The sequence below is a fragment of the Uloborus diversus genome, chromosome 6, assembly GCF_026930045.1.
Source record: "Uloborus diversus isolate 005 chromosome 6, Udiv.v.3.1, whole genome shotgun sequence".
NCBI lineage: Eukaryota > Metazoa > Arthropoda > Arachnida > Araneae > Uloboridae > Uloborus > Uloborus diversus.
In genome coordinates this window covers 106,968,735-106,984,573 of record NC_072736.1, presented here as the reverse complement: position 1 = coordinate 106,984,573, position 15,839 = coordinate 106,968,735, and the positions used below count along the sequence as shown (strand labels likewise).

The window sequence follows — 15,839 nt, the reverse complement described above, 5'->3', positions numbered from 1 at the left end:
CTTTTTTGTAATGCAGATAGTATTATATGCTTATTTATTTATGTATTTCATTATATATTTTATAATTTCTTTATTTTTGTTTTTGTAAACAATGCACTTTTTACTGAGTTTTATCTTTTATCTATCTATATCTCTATCTGTATCTTAACCTACCTACGTACATTTATCTTTCTATATCTTTATCTCTCTTGATAGATAGACAGGTAGATAGAGAGATAGAGAAATAGAAATACATATACAAAGAGAGAGAATAGATAGGTAGATATGTATGTACTTTTGTATATTGATAGATAAATAGATAGAGGAAGATATAGAGATAGATATATAAAAAATAAGAGGTAAATAGATACATAGGTAGATAATATAGAGATAGAATGGGTAGGTAGATAGATAGATTGATAGATTTATTGATAGATAAATAGCTAGGTAGTGGTTACATCTATCTAGGTAGTGATAGTGGATAGATAGGTAGATAGAGAGACTAATATAGAGATAGATAGCTTGGTAGAGAGACTGATATAGAGATAGATAGTAGGTAGATATATAGACAGGTAGATAGACCGATAGATATAGATTGGTGAATAGATATAGATAGGTTGATATACTGATAAGGAGATAGACAGATAGATAGATAGACAGGTAAAAAAGCAGGTAGATAGATAGATAAATAGATTGATTAGGATTTGTAGATGTGTAGTATGTAAATTGGTAGATATTTAGATGTACAGACAGATAAATAGGTAGATAGTTACGTAGATAGACAGATAGATAAGTAGATAGATAAATAGAGAGATAAGTAAATAGATATATAGATAAGTAGATAGATAGATATATACATTCATAGATATATAAGTAGATAGGTAGATAAGTGGACAGATAAGTATATATATATATATATATTAGGGTGCGTCTTATAATGCACTTTTTGAAAAAAAAATGAATTTCTTATGGGGCACTCCTTTAATTGCTTCCTTTTGATGAAAAAACACTTACTTAAAAGTTTCATAGAATTTGAACAAAATTTAGAGGTTGCTACCAGCGATTAAAATTAAGTTCATTGTGAAAAAATAGAGTAAAAATATATTCCCAATTTTCTATTGCAATATTTGACATCAACATGAGTTTGGGTTGGTTAAGGTATAAACATAAATAAAATACTTATTTCCTATGCATACAAAAAAACAATAAGCACTTCATGGTTGCTATGCTGTGTAACAGTGTAAAACAAAAATCATGCAAAAGTTCCACTACGACATTTATATCATAGGTTTACAATTTCACTCTTTTACATTCACCAATATTGTAATTTTTTCCCCTTTGTTTCTAGTAATGTGAAATATACAAGCCTTTTTCTGATTGCTACTCATCATCCAAACTATTTGATAATATCTCTTCGAAAAAACTTGATGAAAAGACCTTAATGGTGAAAAATATGAATGTTAGTAATGAAATTCTCTATTTTTTTCCCTTTGGTTTTAGTTCTATACAACATCTGATGTTCAGTGTTTAATTGGAGGAGTTGTTCTTTTAGGTCTATTTAAAAAAGAGACAAATTTGGAGTTTGCGTGTGTCTCTTCAGAAATGACACGTAGGGTGTCAAATAAAATTACTTGAAGCAACAGTTTCTTTCTTGTAAGTGAAAATGCTTTCCAACAACAAAAGATCAAATCTATATAAACTTTATTGCATATTCTTGTTCTTCAGAATCAGTCAAAGTACATTCAGTTACAATAGAGGCAAAAAAAAAATAATAATAATAATTTCACTACAGTTGATTCAGATTCTTCATGATTTTCTTTCTTTCAAAATTTATTCTTTTCACGCAAGTTCTGTTGCCATTTTAAAAGAGATTAATTTGTTACCAATTTCGCCTTGTCCTCCTGTTTTCTTTCAATTAGAAGTAATTTCTCGCCTGGAAGTGAAATCTTGCGTAAAGTATTGTCAGCAAGAGTAAGGTCAAGCAAATAATCTAATGATGGATTCCAATAATGTTGTTTTTGATTATTGAAATAGAACTCTTTTAATTTTCTTTTTGAGTTCCTAACTGACAACTTGTGTTTCTTTGAGTTGCTAACCAACAGTTAGTAAAGAGGTTGAGAGTTGATTGTAGCTACAGTTAGTTAACATGATTCAATAAAATATGAAATAATTTCAAAGTCAGTAACAATCTAATTTATTACTAATTAAAATTAATGACAAAAAGATAACATAAATAAATATTATAATAAAAGATGCAAAAAAAAAATAGATTTCAAATTTTGCAGCAATGGTAGCAACCTCTAAATTTTATTCAATTTTTATTTTTATGATATGTGATTTTTTTTTTCATCCAAAGGAACAAAATGAGAGGGTGCCTCATGAAAAAAACACATTTTCAAAAATAAGACGCACCCTAATATATATATATATATATATATATATATATATAGATTAGTAAATAGATAGATATATAGATAGATAGATAAGTAGGTAAGTAGGTAGACAGATAAGTAGATAGATAGATAGATAGATAAATATATAGATAGCTAGATACAGATAAGCAGATAGATAGAAAATAGATAAGTACATTGATAAATAGGTAAATAGACATAGAGATAGACCGATAGATGTGTAGATAGAAAAATAGGTAGAATGGTATATTGATAGATAGATAGAGATATAAAGAGATAGATATAGATAGATAAATAGATATAGATAGTTATATAGATCTCAAAGAAACTTAGTTTCTTTTTGAATCAAAATTTATCATGTTCATTCACTGGACCAATTTGTGTTCATTTACTGGTTCGAGGTGTTCATTCACTGGGTCGTTGTGCCATTTTTTCTTTAAACACCTAAAAAAGTCTGAAGCGGTACCATTTAAGTTCCCGCGATTTTTTAGAGATATTTACATAGATCAATTAAAATGTTTTAGCTATCACGATCTGTATAGTATAGAATTTAAAATTATTAGGATTTTTTAAAAATGAAATTGTGCTTAACTGTTCATTCATTGGTCGGTCTACCCTATTATAAAGCATATTTATGCACTATTTTTTGTTTCTTACACAAGAAGGAGTAATAATGTAAACATTTCTAAAATTTGATGAATTATGTATTTATTTTAGAAATTGCTTCATATCTGAAGTAAAAATAAATATTGTCTAGATTTAGATACTACCAAGATAGATACTTTAGATATATCTAATTTATTTTGAAATTTCTTCATTTCTATTCTTAGGTGTTATGGAAAAATTTGAAATGGGGCCAACTGAGTTATGTAAGAAGAATCCTCGTTTAATTTATGCAAGATTGACAGGATTTGGCCAAAATGGTCCCTTTTCTAAGATGGCTGGACATGATATCAATTACATTGCAATATCAGGTAATGTAGGGTCCTATCTTGTTCAAGTTTAAAATATTGCTCTTCCTTACAAAAGCATAGCTGCCAACATTTTAGGCTGAAAATTAGGGAGACATGAATAAAACTAGGAAGACTTTGGGTGAATAAATTTTTCAACAAAAATTTGATTGTAAAAGGGATTTTTTAAATATAAGTAGGGATTTCCTAAATTACACCAAATTTTGTACAAGACGTGAAATCTGGGAAGACCCGAAATACAGAACATAATTATTACTTTTTTTTTAAATGAAAAAACTAAACTTCTAGGTTAGAAACAAATTTCTTTGAAAATAGTCAAAAGGTTGCTTTTCTAGCAGCAGGTAAAATGTTAGGAAGTTCAGAGAAAAATTGGGAATGTTTAACGACTTTTTAAAAGAAGAAAAATGAAATAAACATGTTTAAAAAATTATTGCACTTATGTAGATTTTATAATTGATGAAAAGGTTTCGTTTTGGTGATTGTAATCTTTATACCAGGAGTGTTGGCTGCTATGCTAAAGTAATTTTAGCTCTAAAAAATAGGTCTTGGAATTTTTATGCAATGAATACATGGTAAATTGTAAGAGGTAGCTGCGGAAAAAAAGTACTATAGGTATTATGCTTAAGAAAATACTGCATGTTTTAAAGCAATAGTTTATAGTATTGGAATGCATTGGCGTCATCAGATAAAATTTATTGGCCGGGAGGGGGGGGGGGGGGACCAACTTTAACACTACTAATTTCAAGTTGCTTCAAAAAAAAAACTATATTTTTGTATGCATAGCAAAAATGGATTAGCATTATCATTTAATACATAATCTTTCGAGTCATGTTTGGAAAAAACTTAAGAGTTAAAGGAAGTTAACTTCGAGATATTGAGAATAATTAGCATGGAATTAAAGACAAAGGGGTTGGGACTTGGTAAAAACTTTGAGATATAGTAATATTCATGTTATCGGACTTCGAGTTATCCTTATATATACATATATATATATATATATATATATATATATATATATATATATATACACAGTTGGCCCTCTATTTAATGACTTTCAAGGGACCACAAAAAATCATCCTTAAGTAGAAAGCGTCATGAAATAGAATGCTTTTAAAACTAGTGGAGCAGCTAGGACCATGAAAAGTCGTCTTTAAATAGGGTAAGTCGTTAAATAGAGCATCGTTAAACAGAAAGCCAACTGTATACATATATATAAATAATTCATATACACTTTAAAGAATAATGCTAAATATGTGGAAGAAGGAAATTTGATATGTTTAGGATGACAAACAACACTATTTTAGGTGCTATTAACAAAATAGGAAACATTTTCCTTTCATGATCATTTTTAACACGCGTTTATTAGCTTCACCTGTATGTATCTTGTAACAGAATCTTGCAACTCAAATTTCACCCACTTCCTGAGATCAGATTCTTTTGAAATTTGGGACGTGACCTAGGCCCGATGACAATGCAATATTCTATAATCAAATTAATTAACTATTAATTGTTGGTTTATTCCAATTTTAATCAATATTTTGACATAAATCCAAGAATGGATATGAAAAATTATTAAAAAAAAGTTTTGAAAATGCTCACAAAAATTATTTAAAATTATCTATAAAAAGCTTTAATTTTTCTGCATCAGACAAAATTTGTTCCAATGTTGCAAAGTAATTAGAACATGAGTTGTAATTGTTTTTAGCTAATTTCATGCCAAAATTTAGGTGAGTCTTCAATTGGAAATTCATTGTTGATCAGGCCATTGTTGAAGTATACTTTTATTAAAATGTATCTCAAATTTTCAATATGCAATATAAATATATTTCCGCACGCATACATAGATGACTGAGATGGATCAAACTATTACTTGCCTGGCAATTTATTGGCGCAGTTGAATGTTTTTTTCGAGAGACTAGGTTTTAAATGCTGCCCAAGACATTTAGTCGCTTTTTTTTGGATAAATTTCATGAATATAAAAGATTTGAATTATGTTGAAATTAATATTTTTTTGTAAAACAAGTTTAACTAAACAGTAAAAAAGAAGAAAAATAAAATGATAGTTTAAAAAACTAAAAATAACCATGGTTTTGTAGCAAAATGAACTAAAAAGTAAAAAATAATCTTTGGATGATAAGTATATAAAGAAATTGACCACACTTAATTTAATATAATACAAAAAAGCATGGGGGCTTCTTACCAGTTGTCTTGAATTTCTTCCATTTGTTGTCCATGCAAAAATGTATATAGACAGCACCCAGGGACGTGGCGAGAGGGGGGTGAGTGGGGTGCGACACCCCCCCCCCCCCAGATTTTTTCGACAGTCGGCATTTTGGACAAATCAGTCAGCAAATATTGCAATTGTATATGAGCAGGTATTTTTTTCTGCATATCGACTTTTGAGGGGACAAATATGCCGAGTTATAAAAGGAACATGAAATGTACCACTTGGCATTATATAACGATTTTGCTTGAGTCGGCATTTGTGTAAAATAGGAAGAGCAGCAGAATTTAAAGAGGAAGGTAATGTTTACAGCACGGGGCAGCACTGGACTAACTATTGCCTTTTTTACTGAACTCAGAATGAGACACGAGAAAGGGCCTTGAGGGGGTCGGGCATCCGATCATTGTCTAATAAGAAGACGAAACCGCATAATAAGGTGTGTATTGGCGTACTACTAGGATGCAATGCTGTTTTAGGCAATGGCATTGGGCTTCGAAACTGATGATTCCTCGAATGAATGTGCTGATACAGATCTTTTTACTTGAGGGGATGAGGGCTTTTATGGCCCTTTTTTGAGGCTGACCTTCGTTTCTCCTTTGCAATTAGAAAATGGTGCACATGAGCAAGCATACTTTTTCCTTTTATTTCACTGACCGTGTTTTCTTTCGTTTTTTCCCCCCATCTTTCCTTCCAGTTTATAAGTAGTTGTTCCATAACGTTTTCAGCCAATTAGGTAATTTTAGAAAGCTTGTGATTTTTTTTATCGAGATAGAAATAACTATATAAAACATTCGATATACTACATCATGTTTTTCTTCCCAACGCTTGAAGTCTTGAGTTCTCGTTTTCAATCAATGAGGAAAACATTATTTGTGAGTATAATATGCTTTTAATGATTATTTATTTGTTAGAATTATTTAGCACTCGTTATTTCAAATAATACAAGCTTGAAATAGCAATTTTGTATGATTTTTGTGTATTTATTAGTCCCAAGTTAAAATACGTAAGTCAAAAAAGTATAGTCCTTAAAAGAGAGAGAGAAAGATACTCCTTTTCATTCAAGTAATTACAGAGACGGAAAATTTGTCACTTCATTAGAAACTTCCTTTATAAAATTATCCTTCATAAATGCTTGTAACTTTGGATTTTGATACTAAAATGAATATATTGCTGATGCAATTTTGATGAATCAGTACATAAACTAAAGAAAATTCATTTGATTTTTTTTAAAACTTTAACATTTGCAAAATATATCTGAACTAGCACTCATACAGCACTAATTGTTTTTATATACGAACTGTCTATTAAATCTAAACCTAATACAGGAGTTTACTAAGGTAATTGACAATATTTAAATCGTCAGCTTGAATAACTATTCAAAAAATAAGAACTGTCCCGTAAAGTCATGCTCTTACTTTTATTGAAAAGAAAAAAAAGGGGAGGGGGGATTTTTTTAAAGAGGTCAGTAAATTTCCGCTTTAAATATTCATTATTGCTGTTGTTGTTATTATTATCATGTTTTTTTTCTCAAAGGTGTTTTTTGTTAGAACTTAGAACACATTAACTCCCTCAATACTTTATTAACTTCATAAGTAAGGCACCGTTTTAAAGGTTTTTTCACCACTTTCGACGAAAAATAAAGAAGCAATTAACACAATTTCGTTGTTGGTTTGAAAAAACCGACTTATTTTGTCTTTTATTACGCATTGCTTCAATGCATAGCATCCTGAAATGGAGAACCAATAGCTCAGTTGGTTAGAGTGTCGTGCGAAAAATGCGAAGATAGTGAATTCGAATCTTTATGGGTGGAAAAATATTGTTTTAAAAACTTATTTTCTTCGGCAGAATTCTATATTCATTTTTATTGATTCTAATCACTAATTGAAAATTTAGGTTTTTGCAAAGAAATTTCAAATTAGGTACTGAAAAAAACTTGCGTTATGCACCAAAAAAAAATCCATACAGTAATTCTAACCTTAACTTGATGATATTTTGTAGAAAATGTAAAGCTTTTTGTTCTGGATATTTTTTTTTCACGCAAAGTTCATGATAGTTGAAAGAAAATTTTGAAATTGAACCACTTTAAGAAATTTTTACTATTTAGGTACAGATAAATTACTCTACATTACAGTAACATCAGAGTCACATACAGATTTTTTCCGCATGAAGTCCACCGTTAAAGAAAATCCTGAAATTTTACGGTAAAAGTTACTGGCATCCATGCTGCCATTAACTTTTACCGTAAAATCCTATTTTACTGTAAAATTTTACGGTAGAATGAACGAGAGTAAAAAGTGCAACATGCAAACAGCAGGTTCGATTTCCGGACCTTCGTATTGGCCACCGACTTCGATGGGATCTGGACAAAACGTCCATGGACATAACGTCCAGGTCCAAAATGTCCGAAGGACAGAACGTCCGACGGACATAACGTCCAGTGGACAAACGTCCAACAGACATAATGTCCGACAGACAAAAGGTTCAAGGACAGAACGTCCACATTTTTGGCCAGCTAGGACATAAGGTCCAGTTTTCTGGACAAAACGACCGGATTTTAAAGTTTTTCCTTTGTCTCAACTAATTTTGTTGAATATATTTATGTTTGTGTGATACGTGATGCAATCACCAGCAAAAAATGAGTTTTTAATATAGAATGAGTCTGTATAGATCCCCCCCCCCTACACACTGACATGATGGAAAAATAAAATTTAAGTATTAGGGTCCCCCTTTTTTAAAATAAAATGTGTTTTACCGCAAATGTAGCGCTAAATATATCGCAGTCATAAAAGTCCTCCACATGAGTCAATACCTCTGGGGATGCTGAACCAGGAATTGTTCGTCTTCAGGTTTGGTTCTAAATTTCGAATTGTTGATAGACTTTGTTTCCATCTATCGTTTGCTGTCTGAGCTTATTCAGACTTCCACCTAAATGGTTCTCGTTAAAACGGAAGCAGTCCCTCACTGCATTAAATCGAGTAGCACTTGCTACTCGAGCTCGGTGGTCCGAGTGGTATTATCATTAGTAACAACAAAATTATTGCTCTACCTCTTTTCTTTTTCGTTCTCTGCCCTACTTGTAATAGAAAAAAAAAATTGAAAAGAGAAATCGATACATGTATTTTTTAAACTTAAAATGGGTGATTCTTACAAAGTTAAAACAATTCTATAAAGCTATACAATCAAATATTAAAATATAAGAGACTGAGAGGTACAAATTTAGTGTTTTCAATAATTTTAATTGTTCTCGACTTTTTGAAAATAATTGAGTCTCTAAAACTTCTTGGAAAGTGCTTCAGTTTTGTTTCTTATCAAGTGACTATGAATTGCCCTAATTGCTAATTGTCAGGATATTACGTTCTTGTTATATGTTCTCTAAATCTGTACACCATTTCTTTTTAAGTATTTAATACATTTTTTACTATTGATCTTATTATACTTAATTCAACGTTGTGTTTATCGGTGGTTTGGTGGGATGCTCAAAAATTAACTATACCAAAAGCCGATGTGAGCATGTTACAATGCATTATCTTTTCTTCTTCCTCGGTCTTCTTCTCTGTCGATTAATGACAACGATTTGTAGTATAAAAAAGTTTTTATTTTGAATTATCTTTCGTTGCTAAATAGTGAAAACTTTTAAAAAGCGTATTTTGCTTTTTTTTCCCTGATATTTTTGTAGTTTCAAACACCCCTTATAAGGCCTCAAAATGTAGAATCTCCGGTGGTTCCTCCACCGGAACCCCTAAAATTGGGGATATCCCTGCGTCATTTTCCTGATATCCTTCTTCTGACAAGATCATTCGGGAAAAGACAGAAGGAAAAATAAAAAGTAAAAAAAAACATGTATCAGTGGAAAGAAAAGCATTGATTGAGAGAAGAAAAACTTTAAAAATGCCTGCCTTTTCCACCCTCCATGCCTAAAACAGCTTTGGATGTGGGGTTAAGTCTGAATCCGACCCTGAATAATATATATATATATATATATATATATATATATATATATATATAGTCGGCAAATCTCATCATTCGAGTCTGCAATTTCAGAATTCTGCACCCCCCCCCCCCCAAAGGTGAAGGGCTCGACACGTCCCTGAGAGCCCCCAGAGTTTTTACTTCCTTTTACAAAAAAGGAAGTATTGTATTCGCAAAAAAAATTTCATTCAAAAATCGACCTTAATTTCCATTTTTCTCACCCCGAATGAATGTTGAGTTTTTTTTTCGATTCTACATACGTGGATAAGTGCCTAAGAATGTATAGACATGCAAAATATCCATTTTGATGATTCCCGAGTTAGTTACAATGAGTTTTCTCATGACGTCTGTATGTGCGTATGTATGTTGCATAATTCAAGAACGGTATATCCTAGAAAGTTGAAATTTGGTATGTAGACTCCTAGTGGGGTCTAGTTGTACATCTCCCCTTTTGGTTGTATTCGGGTATTTCTAAGGGGGTCTTTTGCCCCATTTTGGGGGGGAAATCATTGTTAATTTCGATCTAAATTCTAGTGGTGTTACAATTTGGCGGACACTTGGCGATATATTGCCAGTCTTTTGGTCGCCAAGTTTAGTCGCCAACTTGGCAACAAATTTGGTGATTTTTTTTAAAATCTGGTTTCAATTTGGCCACTGTTAATGATATTTAGAGAGTAAACTATTGAATCACATTAAAATTACCAATAATGAGAAAATGACATTAAATTGGAGTAAAAGGAAGTAATGTGAGGCACACATCAGCTCGTTTTTTATTACATTAAAATTAAGTGTTAGGTCAATTACTTTAGAGACTTATCATCCAAAGGTTATTTTTTACTTTTTAGTTCATTTTGCTACAAAAGCGTGTTTTTTTTTTAAGTTTTTAAACTATTATTTTATTTTATTCATACATCTACCATTGAAGACAATATGATGTATACAACTTATAAAGTTTGACTGCGAAGAGTTAGCCCTTATACCCGTTTTTTCCAGAAGTGTCCATTTTTGTGAAGGGGCAATACCGAGAGGAAAGTTGAACTGAATTTGCAAATGCGTTATAGGTTCTAGAGCTTGAATATGTCACCTTGGAATTCAAGAAAATAGACAAAGAGGTAAAGCATTACAATTTTGTGCTGTCAAGGCAGGTGTCTCAATGGACAGGTCATATTCCAAGTAACTAGGTGGGTCTTGGTTTTATCTCTTTCAGCAGCAATTGGTCAGAGACAGAAAGGCCTCCTATAATTAATTTGAATTGAAAATTGGCAAGAGCAGGATTGCAATAACAAATGCAAGGCTTGTCATTTTTACTTTTTCACCAACTCAATACAGTTATTGCTGCAACTTTAACATTTCAGATCTAAATAATCACATAACAAAACATACTAGGAGTTCATTTTTTTTCATATCACCAAAATGTTGCTAAACTTGAAAATATGACACATGCTTCCTTTCTTCCTTCTCTACCATTTCAAGGAATGGGCTAGTTTTCTTGAATGATTGACAAGGGTCATTTGTTTGCAGTCGGACTATACCCACTTTTGTCAGTCACTTTACACACAAGTAAGAAACCTAAATTTCAATGTTTTCATGAACATTTTTGGAATCTTACACGGACAAAAGAAGGGGCCTCCCGTACATACTGGATTCAAGGAGAGAATCTAAGAAACTTCATCACCATTCCACCTGAATTGATGAACTTGCAAATACTTATAGTTATATGTTATCATTTGATGTAACTAATTGAAAATTTGAAGCAGGGAATTCTTTTTGGTTAACTATAGTAACAACTATGTAACTTATTAGGTATGGTATATAGATAAAAAAATTTTATTTTTCACCTTAGGTCCAATACCAAAGGAATTGGCAAATAATACGATTTAATATTTTATGTTTTTTCTATAAATGTTTAATGGAAAATAATAATAAAAAAATATTTTCTAGGGGTGCTTTCTACATTAGGTAGAAGTAGTGATACACCATACCATCCAATAAATTTACTGGGAGATTTTGCTGGAGGTGGTCTAATGTGTGCTTTAGGAATTTGTTTAGCTCTTTTAGAGAGACAAAACTCTGGAAAAGGGCAAATAATTGATGCTAACATGGTAAATACTTAACTATCTTGTTTTCAAACTTTTGTTTTATAATCTCAAACTTATTATTGAAAACGTGAAAAATGATACGTATATTACAGGTTGAAGGAGCAGCCTATGTTTCAAGCTGGTTATGGACAACTCGTAAGCCAGACTTTCCAGTTCCTCTATGGGTAAATAGCAGGGGTAAAAATATTTTAGATGGAGGTTATCATTTTTATCGGACGTACAAAACAAAAGATGATAAATACATGGCTGTTGGAGCTCTTGAGCCCCAATTTTACTCAGCATTAATAAAAGGTAATTTATTATTTCTTATATAAGAGATAAAATTTAACGAACTATGTAGAAATATATGTGATACAGTTTAAAAGAATATACAATTCCTGATAATTCTTGAAGAAATTTAGTGTATAGTTTTAAAAAAGGCGGGGGAGAGGTCGGGGAATAAGAGGGAAATCTGCAAAAAAAAAAAAACTGTAGATATTTTTTTTACATGCACAACTGGAATGTAGTACTTTTGAATCAGTATACTTTTAGCATAATTTAAGGGCTCCCATTTGGGGGGGGGGGGGAGTGAGGGCTAACCCCCCCCCCCTTTTTGAATTTGAAACTCCTTGCTTTTAGTACTTTTTTCTTTGTAAAAATGTAAAAAAAATTTTTCTCCAGCAATTAATGAATAAGTTCTTAAAAATGTCAAATTTTTAACCGACTTCAAAAAGGAGGCGGTTATCAGTTCATACCGTATGTATGTTTTTTTTTTGTTTGTCCACTCATAGCGTCTCACCTAGTGAACCGATTTTGATGATTCTTTTTTTAATGGATACGGAATGGCTCAACTTAGGTCCCATTACTTTGTTTGACCATATTTGTTCTTTAGAAAAAAGTTATGGGCAAAAAACTGTAAATTTTATGCAATTTCCCTATTAAATGATTAAAATGATATTGTAGCGAAGTTCGCACTTTTCATTCGTGGATAACGGTGGCTCAGTGGTAGAATTCTCGCTTCCCACGCGAGCGACCCGGGTTCAAATCCCCACTAGGACAAAGTGAATTTTACTAAAATTTCGTTTCTACTGTTCCCCGTATTTTCTCGAATGTTCTATTAATTTCTGTATCTTTCCAAGTCTGGAAAGTTCCAGCACTTTCTCAAGTTGTATATAAGGAGATGTAACGTTCATTCGTGGTTCTGAATAAAGATCTCGAGTTGAGACTAACGAGTATTCGCTTCATTTGGCTTTCACATTGTCTTCGCTATCTTCATCTACGCGACAATATGAAACTCATTGTTATAAAAGTTTGGTGCCATATAACAGTAACATTAATAGTAATTGTAATGATAACTTTGAATAAAGGCTTTTCTAAAGCAATACAGTGATATAGAGCGAAACTTCTTACTAGGTAACTTCTTACTTTTACTGAAATATCTACATTTACACTAAAAAGAATGAAATAAAAAAATTTTGAAAAAAAAATAGAACCAACTTCAAAATTGCTCTAAAAAGTGAAAAATAATTTTATTCTTTTAACACCATCGATAATACTTTTAAACATAATTTTTGAAGTTGGCGCAAAAACAAAAAGTAAGATCCATTGTAACCATGCTTCGTTCATATTTTTATCAAAAAATCATCCAAAGTTAGGAACGAAACATTTATATCGTTACTCAAATATGCTGTCATCAATGCGTAATGCATGTGGTAGTGAAGAAACTGGACCTGTTTAAATTTATACTTGTAGTTGAGTTATGTCTGTGAATGATTTTATCGATCGTTTTTGCTTTAATGCTACAAAATTACCAGATATCAATAAGAGTTGACTGTCTTTCTGAAACTGGGTGATTTGAATTTTTATGTTTTATTTGTTTTAGTCTACGTCATCCTCAAATTATGTTTCAGATTCTGAATGCTCGCTATATAATACATTATGTTTATAACTGTTTAAGATATTATGTTATAAATAGTTGCATTTTTAAAATAAATAATATATAAAAAATTAGTATGGTTGAAAAAATATGAATATTAGTACGACTATTTTAGCTTATAATGTACATTACACAATACGTCCATCTATACCTATATCGATTTACTGTGTTTCTAATGCTTTTTATAAAGCTTTTTTTTATAAAAAGCATAAGAGGCATATTATTTTAGGTGTCACGACTGTAATTTTATATTAAAGTTTAAAACAAACCGTGCAAAAAGCCATTCGAATTAGAAAAGTCTTTTTTTAAATAACTCCATAACGTACTAATTTCGAATGATTATATTTTCGAAAGTAATAGGAGTGACACCGTTTTTTTTTAGTTCATATGTTAGACGAACATGTTGGTTATCAAACTTAATTAGTTTTAGATCTCTGCTATGAGGGCGAGAGTAGTAATTAGGTTTTAAACATTTGCATTTTTGTGAAATTTATCACATAAAAATTCCAATATCTTCTGGCGCCCTTATAGTGACACCAATTTTATTCCATATTTTTGATGTATGCAAGTGTAGCTAGGAATTTACGTAAAAACGTTGGAGTCATCATGAAGGCGCTTTGAGAAAATTGGCATTGAATGTAGTAAAAAAATTCATTTTCGGTCATTGTTAAACGGAGTTTGTGGCCGTCGCCCTCGTAGTGACACCAATTTGACAGCTGTAATGGTATCTAAGAAGACCATATAATAGTACAGAATTTAAAAATCCATGTCATTATAGGGGCGCTTAAAGCAACAAGAACTTTAAAATCTTCAAATTTGAAAAACCAGCAAAAATATGCCACGCGCCCTAAATTAAAAAATTTAATTTCCCAAAAACGGTAAGGCAGACAAAGCTCATATTTTGCACAAACATTACATTCATGATAAGGAACAACATTTGCAAAAATAAAGAAAATTAAAAATGTCAACAATCACAACCTGCCTGATCCTTACAGACAATGGCTCTTAACTTTTCGCAGTTAGTATACATGGCATCTTATAATTTTATAGCTTTAAATAAATCATTTCAGTTTGCTTTAAAACTTTTTTGATGATGTACTTATTGTTTTGCTTTTTCTATAGGGTTGAAATTAGATGAGGCAGAGTATTCACAATTTTCCGATCCAGAAATTTGTCAGAAAAAATTTGCTGAAATTTTTGCATCAAAAACCCAAGCAGAATGGTGTGAAATATTCAACTACACTGATGCCTGCGTAACACCAGTTGTGCCTTTGGAAAATGCTCAGGATCATGAACATAATTCTGCAAATAAATCATTTGTAAATGATGGAAATGCTCATTTCCCTATTAGTGCTCCGAGATTGTCTAGAACACCTGGGCAAATAGACTTAAAAGAACCTTTGGTTGGAGAACACACTATAGAAATCCTTCAAGAAGAAGGTTTTAAAGAAAGTGAAATAGAAGCTTTACTTAAAGAAGAAGTCGTATATTCTACAATAAAATCATCACTTTAAATGCTATCATCAAACAAAAATGCCTGGTGTCACACTATTTAGAAATTCGTTATTTTTACTGCTGAAAATTGCTACCTTATTATAAATTTCTACTTAATTAAAATGTATTATTTTGATAATAAATTTTATTGAAAGTTCTTATGCTAATTTTAATTTTGCTTATATCAAATATTTACTTATTTTTACAAAATTCAGGAAAGTGAATTTTAAATTGGGAAAAATCTTATAAAGTATTATCATACTGGGAATATTTTATTAATGGTTAATAGAATTGGATATAGAAAATTTTAGATAATTAACATCAAAAATTTCACAGAAGTACAATGAATTTACAGTTTCTGTTTTCACTTCATGCAATTGTGTAGATTTTCAAACAATTTAAATGATTTTAAATAACTTTTTTTAAAATTTTCAAAGGAAAACAAAAATAACAGTAATATATATTTAAGGCTAAACTAAAGTAACAATTCCTGGTGAAAATTGGATTTAGTTTAGAGGTGTAGTCCTGGAAAAAAAAAAAAAAAGCAGGAAGGGTCATTTACAAATTAGCAGGGTGAATTTAATTATAGTCATGAGTTCTGCCATAGCGGTGCTTAAGCATGAAATGCATATTTCAGCTCTATTAGCTGTTTTTGCCAAACGCACATGAGATCCTTGGCCGAATAGATGATTTATACTGATTGTATATATGTGGTGGTAGTTCAGGAATGGTTAATATATCGCAAGCTACGCTTTTGAAGGAATTGTGAACTTTTTT

The 15,839-nt window shown here is 31.0% G+C and overlaps 1 protein-coding gene across 2 annotated transcripts in view; it reads left to right on the top strand.

Moving 5' to 3' along the window:
* Positions 1-15,166, top strand: part of LOC129223946 (alpha-methylacyl-CoA racemase-like) — a 35,009-nt gene extending 19,843 nt beyond the window's left edge. For both annotated transcript variants that reach the window (XM_054858329.1, XM_054858331.1), the window contains exons 3-6: positions 3,221-3,364; positions 11,496-11,656; positions 11,746-11,944; positions 14,691-15,166. In XM_054858329.1, coding sequence (XP_054714304.1) covers positions 3,221-3,364; positions 11,496-11,656; positions 11,746-11,944; positions 14,691-15,082 — 896 coding nt within the window. In that variant the 3' untranslated portion in view covers positions 15,083-15,166. The remainder of the gene's footprint in view (positions 1-3,220; positions 3,365-11,495; positions 11,657-11,745; positions 11,945-14,690) is intronic.
* Positions 15,167-15,839: the final 673 nt, after the last annotated feature.